General features: G+C 34.9%; 2 protein-coding genes across 2 annotated transcripts; one reads left to right on the plus strand and one right to left on the minus strand.

The window, feature by feature from the left end:
* The first annotated feature begins 1,279 nt into the window (after positions 1 to 1,279).
* LOC148274848 (uncharacterized) lies at positions 1,280 to 5,477 on the plus strand. The gene is made up of 3 exons (XM_088236526.1): positions 1,280 to 1,559; positions 2,079 to 2,479; positions 3,365 to 5,477. Exons 2-3 carry the CDS (start codon positions 2,137 to 2,139, stop codon positions 4,516 to 4,518), a joined length of 1,497 nt encoding a protein of 498 aa, XP_088092652.1. The 5' UTR covers positions 1,280 to 1,559; positions 2,079 to 2,136; the 3' UTR covers positions 4,519 to 5,477.
* Positions 5,478 to 8,690: 3,213 nt separating this feature from the next.
* LOC148274849 (uncharacterized) lies at positions 8,691 to 15,485 on the minus strand. Its single transcript, XM_088236521.1, has 3 exons — positions 15,370 to 15,485; positions 12,107 to 12,469; positions 8,691 to 11,086 (listed from the first exon to the last, which is right to left on the minus strand). The coding sequence occupies exons 2-3, from the start codon at positions 12,459 to 12,461 to the stop codon at positions 9,357 to 9,359; spliced, it is 2,085 nt and encodes a 694-aa protein (XP_088092647.1). The 5' UTR covers positions 12,462 to 12,469; positions 15,370 to 15,485; the 3' UTR covers positions 8,691 to 9,356.
* Positions 15,486 to 15,610: the final 125 nt, after the last annotated feature.

The raw sequence follows: 15,610 nt of genomic DNA on the forward strand, positions 1-15,610 counted from the left end.
AATTTCTCCTTCTTCTTTTTTACATCAATTCTAAGTGGAGCATGTGGACATCCCCAGTTGCCTCTAGAAGACCCTATCGCCAGCCTAACAAAGTGACGGTGCACTTAAATCAACCTTGGCGAATAAATGTTTGTCGCAAGAGGAAAAATTAGCCGTTCACAGTGGAGTCCCGGTCCTGACCCTAATGTATGGAAACAAAGTATGGACTTGGAAAAACAGGGATAAAAGCTCAGGAGAACCTTTACCCAAGTTACTTCTTTTTAAACCTGCGGGCTAACGCCGTCCAGGAAGGCCGTCGATGACGATCTTTCGACTTTATTCGGCGGAAATAAGGGACGCTGGATTGACGTGGGAGAAGGCGAAAGTGCTGGCTGGCGATAGGGTCTCCTGGAGGCAACTGGTGATGTCCACATGCTCCACTTAGGAGCGGACTTAGAAAAGAAGAAGAAGAAATTTGAAACTCGAAAAATATATTCTTTATCTTATAATGTGGTTCATTATTGAATTCGACGACCCACATATGAATGCTGATTTTGCATAATTACTATAGACCTTAAAATATATCTTGATTGGAATGACAGCTGTCAAACTAAATTCATTAGTGATAGGAAATTACTGATCACTGCTCAAATCGATTTCATTAGTTTTTTCATGCAATCACGAAACTCTGTTTCCAAAAATTGATATAAAAAACGCAAAAATAAGCCTCTTATAATGTGTTTTACACAATTATTCAACAAAAAAGAAACATTTATACGTTTTTCATTAACAACATCAAATGAATTATTTTTTTAATCGATCAATTTACATTGATTTATTTGTCCCATCTCTTACGTTTTTGCAAAATGATGTAACCTTGTAAAAACGTCGTTAATAATTAGGTTTATTTTAGTTTTCTTTTAGTTTTAACGCTGATTTTATAAATTAATGTCGATTTATGTTTCAAGCATTGTATTAAAAAAATTAATTAACACGCCAGATAAAAATGATTTTTTGTGTGTCAATTTAAATAATTCCTTTGACGTTACTACAAAGTTATGTCGTCACTTTTTCTGACAGCTGTCATTCTAATCATGTTACATTTTAATGACTTTATTAAACTTTAAGTGAAAAGTTATTATTAGAGCTTACATAAAAATATGTTTGTGTGAGCCTATTTTCAGATTCGAAACATAAGAAAACCATCACTAATTTATTCAAAAATTAGTTCTAGCCGTATTTTCTATGACTATTTTCACATTATATTTTAACTGATTTTATCTGTGGTTTTCCTGTCAAGCGCTATAAGCGGTGTGCGTCTCGGTTGAGTGGGCAAATACATAAAATACAGACATAATTGATAACTATCTTTGGATATTTTTAAAGAGATGAAGCTGAAGAGAATATTGGTTACCAGGCAGTTACAGAATTTATCTACAATGATTCGGAATGACTAAAAATACTGTTACAAAATAAGTCGAGAATGTAGAAATCAACTGGCTTTAGGCAGAATATTATACAGTGTATAAAGTGATACTATAAAAACGGCATTTTTTCCTAGCATCGAAATACATCATATGGTACGCATGTTTGAAATTTAAAACGTAACGAACCTTTGATTCTTGTTTTTGGCGTTTATTATTTTATTTTTAGCTTGGTAGAATATTTTTTGTAAATGTAGTTAATTGGTAGAATTCCACATAAAATTTGGGAAGGTATCCTAAATAAAACACTTATACTGGATTTAAATTCTATTTTTTTTTTTAATATACAAGAGCGTATAATGTGACGCGTTTCGTCTTGTTAGGATATTTTCAAACTCTGCTTACAAGACTTTGACAAGTTTGAATATGTCATTACAAAACAAAACACATTACGTTCATGTATTAAAAAAAAAAAAGAATTTAGTCCAATAAAAGTGTTTTATTTTGGATACTACCAATTAACTGCATACACCGCAAATTTCCTGTCATGTTAAAAAATAATCCAAAAGCAAGAATCAATGATTCGTTACGTTTGAAATTATTGATATAAGTGTTTTTTGTTTTTGAAACCTGACCAAATTTTAATGATACGATAAATAATTTCTTTATTTCCAGGATACATTCTTCAGATTAATAAAACATTTACTTATATATTTTTTCTGACACCGAAATTATGGAAATCGCTTCAGTCTCTATTAAGGCTGAACCGGGGACTGTTGATATAAAAGGATATATCCTCCATACGGGGGAAGGCGAGAATCCAGGTTTTGCAACCGTGAAGGCTGAACCGGAGACTGGCGGTGTTCAAGGAGATATTCACCATATTTGGGAAGGGGCGCCATGCCTCCCCAGCAGCGAGGAGCCAGACGTTGCTACCGTGAAGGCTGAACCGGGAACCAGTACTGACCAGCCTAGGATTACCAGTGATAAAATTATCCACTCAGAGATAGACATTGATTATCCTGACATCAAACAAGAATGTTTGAATTCCTCGCGAAAAAATGTAATCGCCTCAAGTAAGTAATACTTCCTTTCACATTATCTGCTCTAACATATGTCTGTGTATTATGGATGATGGTACAAAGAGAACGCCGGACCTTTGATCCGTGAGTCCAAGACCATAGGCACTGGGCCACAATCCGGTTATTTTTTTTTTTTATTCATATTTTTTTATTAATAAAACTTATAATACAAAAAATACATATTATACTCCCAGGAGTTATGAGAAACTCATTTGGGACCGTACATAACAAAAAAAAATTTTCGACAATACATAATATCATACAAATGAATACATCCGAAATAAAAAGAAATCATTTTTGGATAAGAGACATAAACCTCCATCTTATATAAACTACAATAATAATTATCAATATCAAAAAGATTTAAGAAATATCTTTTAATTTCGACACTTCTGGATTTTTTATTAAGTTTTTCGTGTCTTAGCTCATCAGGCAGTTTATTATATTCGGAATGGCCAATATTTTCCAAGGACCTACTGCCAAAATTTGTTGAGCGAAACTAAGACACATGAAGATTTTTTGAATAACGCGTATTGTAATTATGAATATTATGACCAAATGTGTGTTTTAAATTTGAGTGAGCAGAAAAGTTGATGATATTTAAAATAGTATTGGTTATGTCATGCAGTGGCATTACCTTGAAAGGAAGTATCTTTGTTTGTCGGTAGATATCCTTGACACGGGAATCCCGTTTAGGTCCAAGAATGTTTCTCAGAGCTCTGTTCTGAAGAACTTGTATTTAACGTATTAAAGTTATTGATACTGATTTACCTAGTGATGCGATTATGGAAATTCTTCAACTTTTTACCCTTTTTCATTTTCGTTAGCTTTTTATAAAATTTCAAGTGTCTTCATACATTTTTCGTGTGTTTGTTCCAGGTTTACTAGCAAAGAAGAAATACTTTAACTGTTCAGAATGTCAATATACAAGTCTGAACAATAGTAAAATGGTATTGCACATGCGCACTCACACTGGCGAGAAACCATATTTATGTTCAGTGTGCCAATTTAAATTTTCACAAAAAGGTCACTTGACATCACACATGTTAACGCATACCGGTATAAAACCATTCTCATGCCCCGTGTGCAAATTTAAATTTTCTTATAATAGTAGTTTAAAGAGACATATGTCAACTCATGGTGGTGATAAACCATTCTCATGCTCAGAGTGCCAATTCAAATGTCCACAAAAAAGTTCTTTGAAAATACACACATTAACTCATACTGGTGAGAAACCATTCTCATGCTCAGAATGCCAATTCAAATGTTCACAAAAAGGTCACTTGAAATCACACATGTTAACACATACCGGAGAGAAACCATTCTCATGTTCATGGTGTCAATATAAGTGTTCTCTAAAAGGTTCTTTAAAATCGCACATGTTAACTCATACTGGTGATAAAATATTCTCTTGCTCAGAATGCCAATTCAAATGTTCACAAAAAGGTCACTTGAAATCACACATGTTAACACATACAGGAGAGAAACAATTCTCTTGTTCATGGTGCCAATATAAGTGTTCTCTGAAAGGTACTTTTAAATCGCACATGTTAACTCATACTGGTGACAAAATATTCTCATGCTCGTTGTGCGAATATAAAAGTTTGTTTAGACGTAATTTAAATAGGCATGTTGTGATAATGCACACTGAAGAGAAACCATTTTCGTGCTCAGAGTGCCAATTCAAATCTTCTTGTAGGATTAGCTTGAAATCGCACATGTTAACCCATACTGCTGCGAAAACTTTCTCATGCTCAATGTGCAAATATACAAGTTTGTTAAAACATAATCTCAATAGGCATGTCATGGTACTTCATACTGGTGTGAAACCATTTTATTGTTCAGAATGCCAATTCAAATGCTTGCATGAGAGTAAATTAAAATCACACATGTTTATCCATACTGGCGAAAAAACATTATCTTGCTCCGATTGTGATTACAAGTTCTCTGAAAGAAGTGATTTGATTCATCATTCATTAAATCACATCGGTGAGAAAGTTTTAACCGTGAAATTAATGAAAATGAATAATTAAGACTTATTACTAAGTTCTTTAGCCACTTGGGTTCGTCACTCTCGCCACATTGCTCTTACATAGACCCGTAGGGTTTTTAAGAAGCCATTACTATACCTTTTACTATTGGCTGCTAAATTTAAGTGTTGTTTGGGGACTAGAAGTATGTTTTATTGGAAGTATTTGTAGCCTTTTTTTATTACAAGTATATTTTGTAATACCTATTATAATTTATGGGTTTAGTCTCACAAACAGTGGTTGGTTTAGAAATCAAATATATATTTTTATTTAATGAAGGTATATGGGGGTTGCAAAAAGCATTTTTGTGTTATAATGGAGAAATATCACAAATAATTAATAAAATTGGAATAATTAATTGTTAAGATATAGAAATTAAATGCAGAATTAAGACAGCAAGAGCTGCTTTTAATAAAATAAAATCCCTCTTCTGCAATGCTTATCTCAACTTGAAAATGAGGCAAAGATTGGTAAAATATTATGTGTGGTCTGTATTGTTGTATGGCTGTGCGACTTGGACTCTGAACGTGAACACTGTGAATAGGCTGGAGGCTTTTGAGATGTGGTTGCATCGCAGAATGCTTAAGATATCTTGGACAGAACGAACTCCGAACTAAGTCTTAAGCTAGAACGAATAGAGAACCCTTAACTACCATAAAAGTTCGTAACATTTGATATCTGGGGCATATAATGCGTGGAGAAAAGTACCGCTTGCTTAATTTATTTTGAAAGGCAAGATTGAGGGTCACAGAGGGGCTGGAAGAAGACAGATGTCCTGGCTGCGAAGAAATATACGAGACTGGACGGCTTCAGGACTATGGAGCAGACTTTCCGGGCAGCACAGGACAGGGAGACTTTTGCCAGAGTGTTTGTGATGCCAACGTTGGGGATACCTGACAGGGCACTAAGAGAAGAAGAATTGTATTTTCAAAATAAATATGGATATTGGAAGCTTTACTTTTTAACTAAGATTTTTACTCCTGTATCTTTATTGAAGTCATGATTAATATTGATTAGGTGATTTGCGAATTTGGAGAAATTGTTATTGTGAAGACACCTCATATTTGCTTTACCACAAATATCAAAATTTCTTGATGTTCTTCCAACGTAAATTGAAGGACAAGAATTGTATTTTAATTGGAAAACACCTAAATCACTATTTTAATCCTTATTATTACGCAAGAATTTACCAACATTGTTATTTGTACAAAAAGCAGGTTTGATATTATTTCGTTAAAAATTGTGGGTAAAGTACCTATTTACTTTAAAAAAATCTTCTTCATTTATATCATTATTAGATAAACAACAAACAAACAAACCATCACGCCGTTTTTGTAGGGGTAGGCAGAGAGAATAGAACGCCATATCACTATCTTTGCATAATTGCATACAGACCTCGCTTCCTCTACATTCATACATCTTTTCATGCACGCACGCCGATTACTCCTACTTTTGACATGTCCATCTTCAAGTATTTGATAGACTTGATCGTGTTATGTCTTTTTCGGCCTTCTTCGTTTTCTGCATCCATCAATACTCGCATCGTAGATCCTTTTAGCCATTCTTTGGCTGTCCATTCGCTTTATATGCCCAAACCAACGTAGCGCCCCTTTTTTTATTCTGTTGATAATATATGTTTCAGTCTTACACAGTTCACGGATCTCGACATTTGTGCACCTATCATATATCGTTTTACCACACATTCGCCTGAGAGATCTTATTTCGACAGCATTTAACCTATTTTCATCAACATTTTATCAATTCTATACTTCGCTCCCATACATTAGAGTTTGCACTAGAACTCCATTGTGAACTGCTAGTTCAGCCTCCTGCGATAAACATTTGTTTTTTAAAAAATATTTCAGTGCACCTTTCACCCTGTTCTCGGCACTCACCCTCCTTTCAATATCTTTCTCGGTCTTTCCATCCCTAGTAAACATACTTCCCAGATACGCGAATTCTTCTACCTGATTCAGAATATCTACGTTCACACTGATCTCACATTTATTTATATTTTCATCCCATTAAAAAGTCATAACTTTCGATTTATCAACATTCATAAGCAAATCGCTTTTCTTGCATACATCGTGGACTTTTGTTACCAAGAATTGCAGGTCTTCTTTGCTGCTAGCAAGAAGCACGACATCATCGGCATACAGAAGACAGTTAACAGTTATACCACTCATTTTTGCTCCCATTATTGAATCTTTTAGTTCTTTCATACAGTTATCGACGATGGACAACCATGATGACATTACACATTCCTGTTTGAGTCCTTTCTTAATGTCAAACCACGATGTGAATGACCCATTCACCTTCACACATGCTGTGCTGTCCTTGAACAACTACAGTGAAGGTGGGTTTTTACATGTTGGTTTAATCGGTCTCCTGAGGAAACCGGTAGACATAGAAAAGTCCCTTTCACGTCCACTCTAGTCGGCGCACGGTTGTGCAATGGAGGAACGGTGGAGGGGGTTGTGGCTTCAACGTCGGCTAGCGGGCATCTATTTACGTTGGCCGCTCGGAAAAATACTTTGCAAGAGTGGGGAGCCGGCACGATTCTCATACTTAGAAAAACTGTAGGATAAGATTGCGTAACGCTGTATAAATATGTGCACGTGTTAAAAACAAAACATTGATTGAAAACAGTTTATACTCTCGTTTAACGCTACTCTGCCACTTTGTCTTCAGATCTTCACCGCAACTTTCCTGGATTCGACAGAATCCAGAAGCGGATTTACAACCCGCTAGTCGCCACATATCTACTCATACCAATCTTACCTCGCAGTAGAATACCAGAGCTTTGCCTCTCGGCCATACAGCCTCATAATTCTTTATACGAGGCGCAAACACGTCTCGTACAGAATGTTTATTAAATATAATCCCAGATAGTGATCTTTGTTAGTGAACCATTTGTCTAATAGACCACTGGCACCCCGTGCTTTTGCTCTTTCTCTAAGTTCCCTCCGCCCGCCTCCCTGCCCCCATCTAGTACCTTCGTAAATAGTTATTATATAATGTAGCGCCGTTATAATATCAAATGCACCGGAATCTGATCTCCAGTCTCTAATGTAATGTTTTTCCCAACGCTGGCTGATGCAGCGAATTTCCATCGTCATCAGCAAAGTACTTTTGAAACGACCCAAATTTTTACCGGACACGGAGCTATGATAAATTACCTATATAGGTTTAAATTAAGGAATGATGACTATTGTCCATGCGATGATATTTCTTCTCAGAGTATCGAACATCTGTTATTTCAGTGCCCATTTATCAGTTTACAAAGCCATAATCTTGAAGCAAAATGCAGGAAAGATAGAATATCCTTAACAGATATCCACACTGTCGTTAAAAATCTCGCGCCATTGTTATTGGACTTTGCAACAATTGTGATTGAACTCATAAAGGTAATAAATCAAAAGCAGTGATCGAACATCCCATTTCCAAGAAAAACAAAGACGATTTTTTCCGAGTACCTTAGCCTTGTACATGACACGTAAGGACACTAAATACAGGGGTCCAAATATATAAAAAAAAGATCCCCAGTCAAATTAGTGTCAAGTCTGTTGTCTAAGAATTATTTGAAATCACAACATAATCTGACTTTCTTGGCAAAAATAGCCAGTAATTTTTATTATTTTTTCAAAACAAATATACTGAGAAATGATAACAGCATATTTTATTAAATTGTCTTATTTTTAAGCTTCGAGTTCGTTGTGGCTTTGTAGAAAAAAACCCGTAATTGCATGAATATTGGTGTGTGGTAACCTTGTAGGATGTTTGTCAAAACAAACGTCATGAAAGTTTGGTGGATGGCAAGTTAAATTTAAACTTGCCTCACGTCAACATAGTTGCAATCTCAAACTTGGGTCAAGCTTTCACTCTTGATACTTCAAATTTGATACAAGCTTGAGTCAAGTTTACATTGCTATCTGGGTATCTATTGTACGATTCGCGAATTATGAGAATTTATTAGTGGTCAGGCAAGTTTTATAGGAGAAAAAAATTGTATAACAATATTTTAAGTTTGTCCAAATTTCTGTAGACAAGGACTTAAATTCAACTCCCTGGGAAGCTGTAAATACTTACATGTAACAATAGAGATGAAACACATTTTAAAGAAGGTAATATTTATAAAATAGCAAATTGATAAAAATATAAATAAGATAAAAAGCAAAATTTATCATGGTATTTATTGCATTAAGCCGGCGGTCGGCAAGCCGGATCTCGAAAAAGCAGTCGCCATAATAATTGTTCGTAATTAATTTTCACTTTATTGTATTACATACTCCTTACTATTTTGCAAATGCAGTATATTTTATTATTTTTATAATAAACGCCGATTTTTCGGCAATGAGCTGTACGTATTTACGAGGAAAACAAAACACACACCGCCACGAGCGTTGGCTTATGACCGCGATAACTTGAGCATGTTCGTTATTGTTCATTGTGATGGCTCAAACGCTTAGCATGTTTTAAAGCACGTCGACAATCATTCGTGATTGCGCCGTTGTTTTGAGTCTGAAAACATTAACTGTGTTGAAATTTAGACCCGTCACGTCAAATCTTTAATATTAACAAATTACAACAGGGACGGAGAACATTTTTGAGAAGGTAATATGGAAGTCTAGGTATTTACAGGGCTTATGACTTGTCATTGGCTGGTTTAAGTTGACACTTCACACACTATAATATTTACTATTTTGATTCAGCGATATTTTTTTAAGTGGTGGGGATTAGGGAGGTGAGAAACTAAGGGTAACGTTCAACCCCTCGGCATTTCATTACTTGTTGAAGATATTTTTTTTAGAATCAACAATCCGTTACAGGTTTCCAACAATTCACATTTTCAGTATGGTCACAGAAAGAACTTTCTCCCCAATGTGGTTTACTGTATGACGAATCAAATCTTTTTTTTTTGAAAACTTATTCTTACAATCTGAGCATGAGAATAAATTCTCACTTGTATGAGAAAGCATGTGTATTTTTAAAGTATATCTCCGGGAACATTTAAACCGGCACTCTGAACATGCGATTGGTTTCTCGCCAGTATGGATCAACATGTGTGATTTAAATTTTTGTCTCTGAGAACATTTATATTGGCACTCTGAGCACGAGAACGGTTTCTCTCCTGTATGGGTCAAAATGTGCGATTTCAAAGAACCTCTATGGGAACTTTTGAACTGGCATTCTGAGCATGAGAATGGTTTCTCACCGGTATGAATTAACATATGTGACTTTAAAGTACCGCTACGTGAAAATTTAAATGGGCACACTGAACATGAGAATGGTTTCTCTCCGGTATGAATTAACATATGTAATTTCAAAGAATTGCGAAGAGAACATTTGAATTTGCACTCTGTGCATAAGAACCGTTTCTCACCGGTATGAGTTAACATGTGTGAATTTAAAGTAGCTTTCTGAGAACATTTAAATTGGCACTCTGAGCATGAGAATGGTTTCTCACCAGTATGAGTTAACATATGCGATGTCAGATAACTTTTTTTAGTACATTTATATTGGCACCTCAAGCACGAGAAAGGTTTCTCTCCACTATGGGTTAACATGTGCGTTTTCATATTACTTTTTTGTGAAAATTTCAACTGGCACTCTGAGCATGAGAATGGTTTCTCACCGGTGTGAGTTAAAATGTGGGAATTCAAATGAGTTTTTTGAGAAAATTTTAATTCGCACTTTGAGCATGAGAATGGTTTCTCTCTGGAATGAGTATACATGTGTGATTTCAAGTTATTTTTAAGTGAGCATTTAAACTCGCACTCTGTGCATGAAAACGGTTTTTCACCGGTATGAGTAAACATATGTAATTTCAGAGAACCTTTATGAGAACATTTAAATTGGCATTCTGAGCATGAGAATGGTTTCTCACCAGTATGAGTTAGCATGTGTGATTTCAAATGAGTTTTTTGAGTAAATTTTAATTTGCACTCTGAGCATGAGAATGGTTTTTCACCGGTATGAGTTAAAATGTGTTTTTTTAAGGCACCTTTCCGAAGACATTTAAATTGGCACTCTGAGCATGAGAAAGGTTTCTCACCGGTATGAACCAACATATGTAATTTCAAATTACTTTTGTTTTGACATTTAAATTGGCACTCTGAGCAAGATAAATGGTTCTCACTGGAGTGAGTTATCATGTGTGATTTAAATGTATTCCTCCATGAACATTGAAATTGGCACTTTGAGCATGAGAACGGTTTCTCACCGGTATGAGTTAAAATGTGTGATTTTAAATGCCTTTTTTGAGAACATTTGAATTGGCACTCTGAGCATGCGAACGGTTTTTCGCCGGTGTGAGTTAACATGTGTGATTTCAACGTATCCCTCCGTGAACATTTGAATTGGCATTCTAAGCATGAGAATGGTTTTACGCCTGTATGAATCATTATATGTTTTTTCAAAGTATCTTTGCGAGAAAATTTTGACACGCAATTTGGGCATGTGAATGATTTCTCTCCGGTGTGAGTTGACATGTGCGATTTCAAACTTCTTTTATTCGGGCATTTATATTGACACACCGAACAGGCGAAATATTTCTGGCTTGCTTGTAAACCTGCAACAAATAAAAAATATGTATGAAACCTCTTCAAATCTTTTAATGAACTAACAAAAAATGAAAAGAGATAAAAAGTATTCCTATAAAATCAACGTTCATTAAAAAATGGTCGGGAAAAAATTCAGATAGTTATGAAAAAAGGCGGCCTCCGCGGCGTAGTGGTCAAGACGCTTGACTCACGCACGGAAGGTTCCGGGTTCGATTCCCGGTGAGAACACAAAAATTAAAATGTGATTTTTCTCAAGCCTGGGTGCTCTGTGATGTAATTCACCACTGTAATTAGGCCTCCTGGCCTGTAGTGGTGCAAAAAAAAAAGTAAAATCAATCGAAAAAATCGAGATGTTCAAATATGGGCAGAATGGTGAATGTTGCACAATGTGTTAAGTGGCCACTTAAACCAGCCATTGACAGGTCATAAGCCTTGTAGATGCCTAGATTTCTATATTGCCTTCTCTTAAATGTTCTTCGTCTCTGTTGTAATATGTTAATATTTATGTTTTATTTATATAATAAATTACAATGAACTTCCATCAAGAATTTTCACTTACAAACTTAAATGTTTAAATATTTATGTTTGTAATCTCATTAAAATACCATTACATTACATTTTATTTACCCCGCAACCCTTTATTTTCAGACAAAAATAATTCAGACAAAAAAATCAAATAACTATTTTATTATTTCGAATTCTCTATCCTTACTGTTTCCGTAAAAAAATAATTTTATAAAAAGATACTAGTCACGAAGATGTCGCTAAAGCGATGAAACCGGTCACCGGTTATTCTGAATTGGTGGACTAAAGTGTCACTTTTTTTTGTTTCAGTAATATATAACAATTAACTTGTAAGAAACTTGAAAATGATTTAATTTTTTTCTTATCCTTCTGTTTCCATAGTAAATATAAATGTAAAATTAGTAAATTGGTCTGTAATTTTAAATTTAATTTTACAGTCAATTCTTAAAGAGCATATTTTTAATTTTAAATAAACAAATCCTTCGGAAGGTAGGAACACTTACTTGCGGCAATGTCATCGTTCGGAGAAGAATCTAATTCTTGTTTAATGTCAGAAAAAATAATATCTATTTCATTGTAGGTAACATCACTGGTTATCCTAGGCTGGTCAGTACTTGTCCTCACTTCAGCCTTCACTGTAACAAGACCTGGCTCCTCCCATTTGAAGAGACGTGGAGCCCCATCCCGAGTATGGACATTATCTCCTACATCGCCAGTCCCCGGTTCAGCCTTCACGGTAGCAATACTTGGTTCCTCGCTTTTGTGGGAGCATGGCGTCCCTTCCTCAGTATGTAAATTATCTCCTTCGACATTGCTTGTCCCCGGTTCAGCCTTAATATTCACGGAAGCGATTTCCATATTTTTTCCTTAAAAGAAGAGACAATTTTTTTTTGATCTAGAAACTTGACTAGAAATTATCTATATATTATTACTTGAGAATTGATTTATTGCGTCTGTCTTCTCTCTGTACGGGCGCCCATTTTGCCCGCTGGACGTCCGAACTCAGCCACAGACCCCCGACCTCAGACCATTCGACCACCTCACCCGACCACAAATACCCGGATTACAAAAGACGCCACGGTCCAGTCAACGAGGAAGACAAAAATATTTTATTATATGAAACGCCTATCGATTGGATCCTCAGAGGTATTTTTTGTAATTATATTTTTTTATGTTTCAAATGGCAGATAAAATATTTATGTAAATTCTGATAAAAAGGTTTTTTTTAAATAATAAAAAATTACAAAAATCTTAACAAATTACAACAGGGATGGAGAATACCTTAAATAAGGGAATATGGAAGTCTAGGCATTTACAAGCCTTATGACCTGTCATTGGCTGGTTTAAGTGGCCACTTTACACACTGTGTAACATTCACCATTTTGCCAATATTTGAACATCCATATTTCTTCAATTCTAACATTTGTTAATTTTTCTGAAGTTAAAGAGCTGAAACTTTTATTGTTGTGTTTTTATTCATCTGACTGAATAATTTCACACACTAGGCAACGCCTGAAAACAATTTTTCAATTTTTTAACTTCTTATTGGACCAGTTGGTTTCATTACAATAATTGAGTTTGTCCAAATTTTGCAGACAAAAGACTGGATTTCACCCCCTTGGGACTCATTAAGATTAACAAATTACAACAGGGATGGAGAATAGAGGAATTTCAATATCGTTTGAGTCACATTCTTCCAACACTTTTACAATATATAATTTTGCAAGTTTACGCTTGCCAAATGTTTGGCATGTTGAGAGATCAATTTTATCTTCTCCGAGCTCGGACTTTCGTTTATTATTTGTTGTTTCGACAGTTTTGAATTCGTTTTTTACTGCTGTCGAAGAACTTGGAATGTCAACATTTAGTTTGTTAGTTTCTTGACTCTTCTGATCCTCATCTTCAGCACTTCCTAACTTCATTTTTTCAAGACAGAAAATTATCATTAGAGTGCCATCTTGATTATCTGACGCCACCGCGGAAGTCGAGACTTTCACCAATGCTTTACTGTTTATTGTTGATTTTTTTATGGAAAATATTTTAATGTTTAATTTTGAATGTTTATTTTTTTGTCTTTCTTCATTTCGTTTCAGCGCAGCACTTTCTTGATTTTTTTTTACTTCTTCTTTCTTGTCATAGTATTCTTTCCAACCACCTGATATTAATGCATGTGGAACCTTTTCTATTTTACGTTCGGTTTGCGGATTCAATTCTATTTTGGGATAATGTAAATGTTTTTCCCAAATACTTGAAATATTAATAATATATTTAGTGCTGTTGCTTGTTATTCATTTATTTATTTATTAATACATCAGCGGTTCAAAGAACCTTTAACAAAAAATAATAATTTACAGAAAAAATCACAGCAGTGCTCAATAAACATGTAGTACATAGGATGAAATAATATAATAATTAAAACTAAAAAAAAATAGTGAAGATACAATACAAAAAACAAAAAGTAAAAAAGAAACATAACATCTCTAAATAAAATATATCAATATCCATGAGAAAATCTTATGTTCTAAATATAAATATAACACAGTAAAGACCATCACACCTGAAAAAAATTAACACTTTCTTAAAAAAATATTTTTTTTCGGGTTATATTGATTTAATCCTTACATGTTGTTACATTGCAACATTATAAAACACTGACATATTAAAATACGGAAATATTCAAGGAATTGCATAAGAAATAACACAAAATACAACACTTACCACGCCTTTCCTTATAATAAAATAACCTCTTATAATCTCAGAACACCGGGAAGACGCACTATTACCGTTTGACAAGGCACAGACACAGTTCACAATTGAAGGTTTTGTTTCTCACCAACAGACGTCTCTGCCTGCCGCTTTTGTCATAATTTCTCGTGATGACAGGACACACGTGTCAATTCTTGTTATATTTAGTTTTATTTACCAATGGTCATTTACCGGGGGGTGGTCATTTTCTGGTGCTTCGAACTTATATTGTAGTATTTTTTTATAGTGAACGCCAATTTTTGCAAGTGAACTGTATTTATTTACGAGGAAAACAAAAAACAAACCGACACGAGCGTTGACTTAGAGATTACACACGCGTTGACTTACGACTGCAATAACTTAAGCATGCTAATTATTCAACAATGTTTGAGTATGTCCAAATGCTTGCAGACTGGCTGGATTTCCTCCCGCGGAGTTATTCCCTTCTCAAAAATGTTTTCCCTCTCTGTTGAAATAAATTTAAATGTGAATAACTCCCTAGGGAGGAAATCCAGCCAGTCTGCAAGCATTTGGACATACTCGAACTTTGTTGAATTAACTACCTGGTAAAAGGAGTATACAAATTGGAAAATTGTTTTCAGGCGTTGCCTAGTAGGTGATTTGGTTCAGCCGGATAAATCTCACCCACGTGATGAAGGTTTCAGCTCTTTTACTTCACAAAAGTCAACAGATGGAAGAGTTGAGGAAATGTGGATGATCAAACATGGGCAACATGGTGAATGTAACACAGTGTGTAAAGTGACAATGACAGGTCATAAGCCCAGTATATGCCTAGACTTCCATATTCCCTTCTCGAAAATGTTTTCCCCCTCTGTTGAAATTAATTTAAATGTTAATTATTGTTCATTGTGATCGCTAAAATTCTTTGCATGTTTTTAAGCACGTCGATAGTTATTTGTGATTGAGCTACTGGCTGTGTTCACGCCTGTAATTGGGCCCCCTGTGGTGCTACAAATGAAATGTATACTGTTCTACTTTGCAAACTGGGATCGTTGCTTACTTTTTGCAGTGATGTTTATGTAAAAACTTCGTATGATTGTCCAATAGTATCGCAATTGATGCACTATAAGTCCACGAGATAAGGAAGCGTACTTTGTGCTTCGTGTTTGACAGCGAAACCATAGACAAACAGCATTGTGATAGACAAAAACTAATTATGGCCAAATACCGCTTGAGTACCTGACTAGTTGATTAATTTTATTTCGTCGATTATAGTTCCCGTCGACAATATAAGGTTAGAT

The sequence above is a fragment of the Micrasema longulum genome, unplaced genomic scaffold (genome assembly GCF_059751315.1).
Source record: "Micrasema longulum isolate JH-2025_06_02 unplaced genomic scaffold, ASM5975131v1 h1tg001567l, whole genome shotgun sequence".
Classification (NCBI taxonomy): Eukaryota; Metazoa; Arthropoda; class Insecta; order Trichoptera; family Brachycentridae; genus Micrasema; species Micrasema longulum.

Bases quoted from the DNA above. Each gene is read 5' to 3' on its own strand.
- LOC148274848 (XM_088236526.1), top strand. From the start codon at position 2,137: ATGGAAATCGCTTCAGTCTCTATTAAGGCTGAACCGGGGACTGTTGAT. The intron at 2,480-3,364 runs GTAAGTAATACT...TGTTTGTTCCAG, and splicing joins AAAAAATGTAATCGCCTCAA to GTTTACTAGCAAAGAAGAAA.
- LOC148274849 (XM_088236521.1), bottom strand. From the start codon at position 12,461: ATGGAAATCGCTTCCGTGAATATTAAGGCTGAACCGGGGACAAGCAAT. The intron at 11,087-12,106 runs GTAAGTGTTCCT...TATTTGTTGCAG, and splicing joins GAACGATGACATTGCCGCAA to GTTTACAAGCAAGCCAGAAA.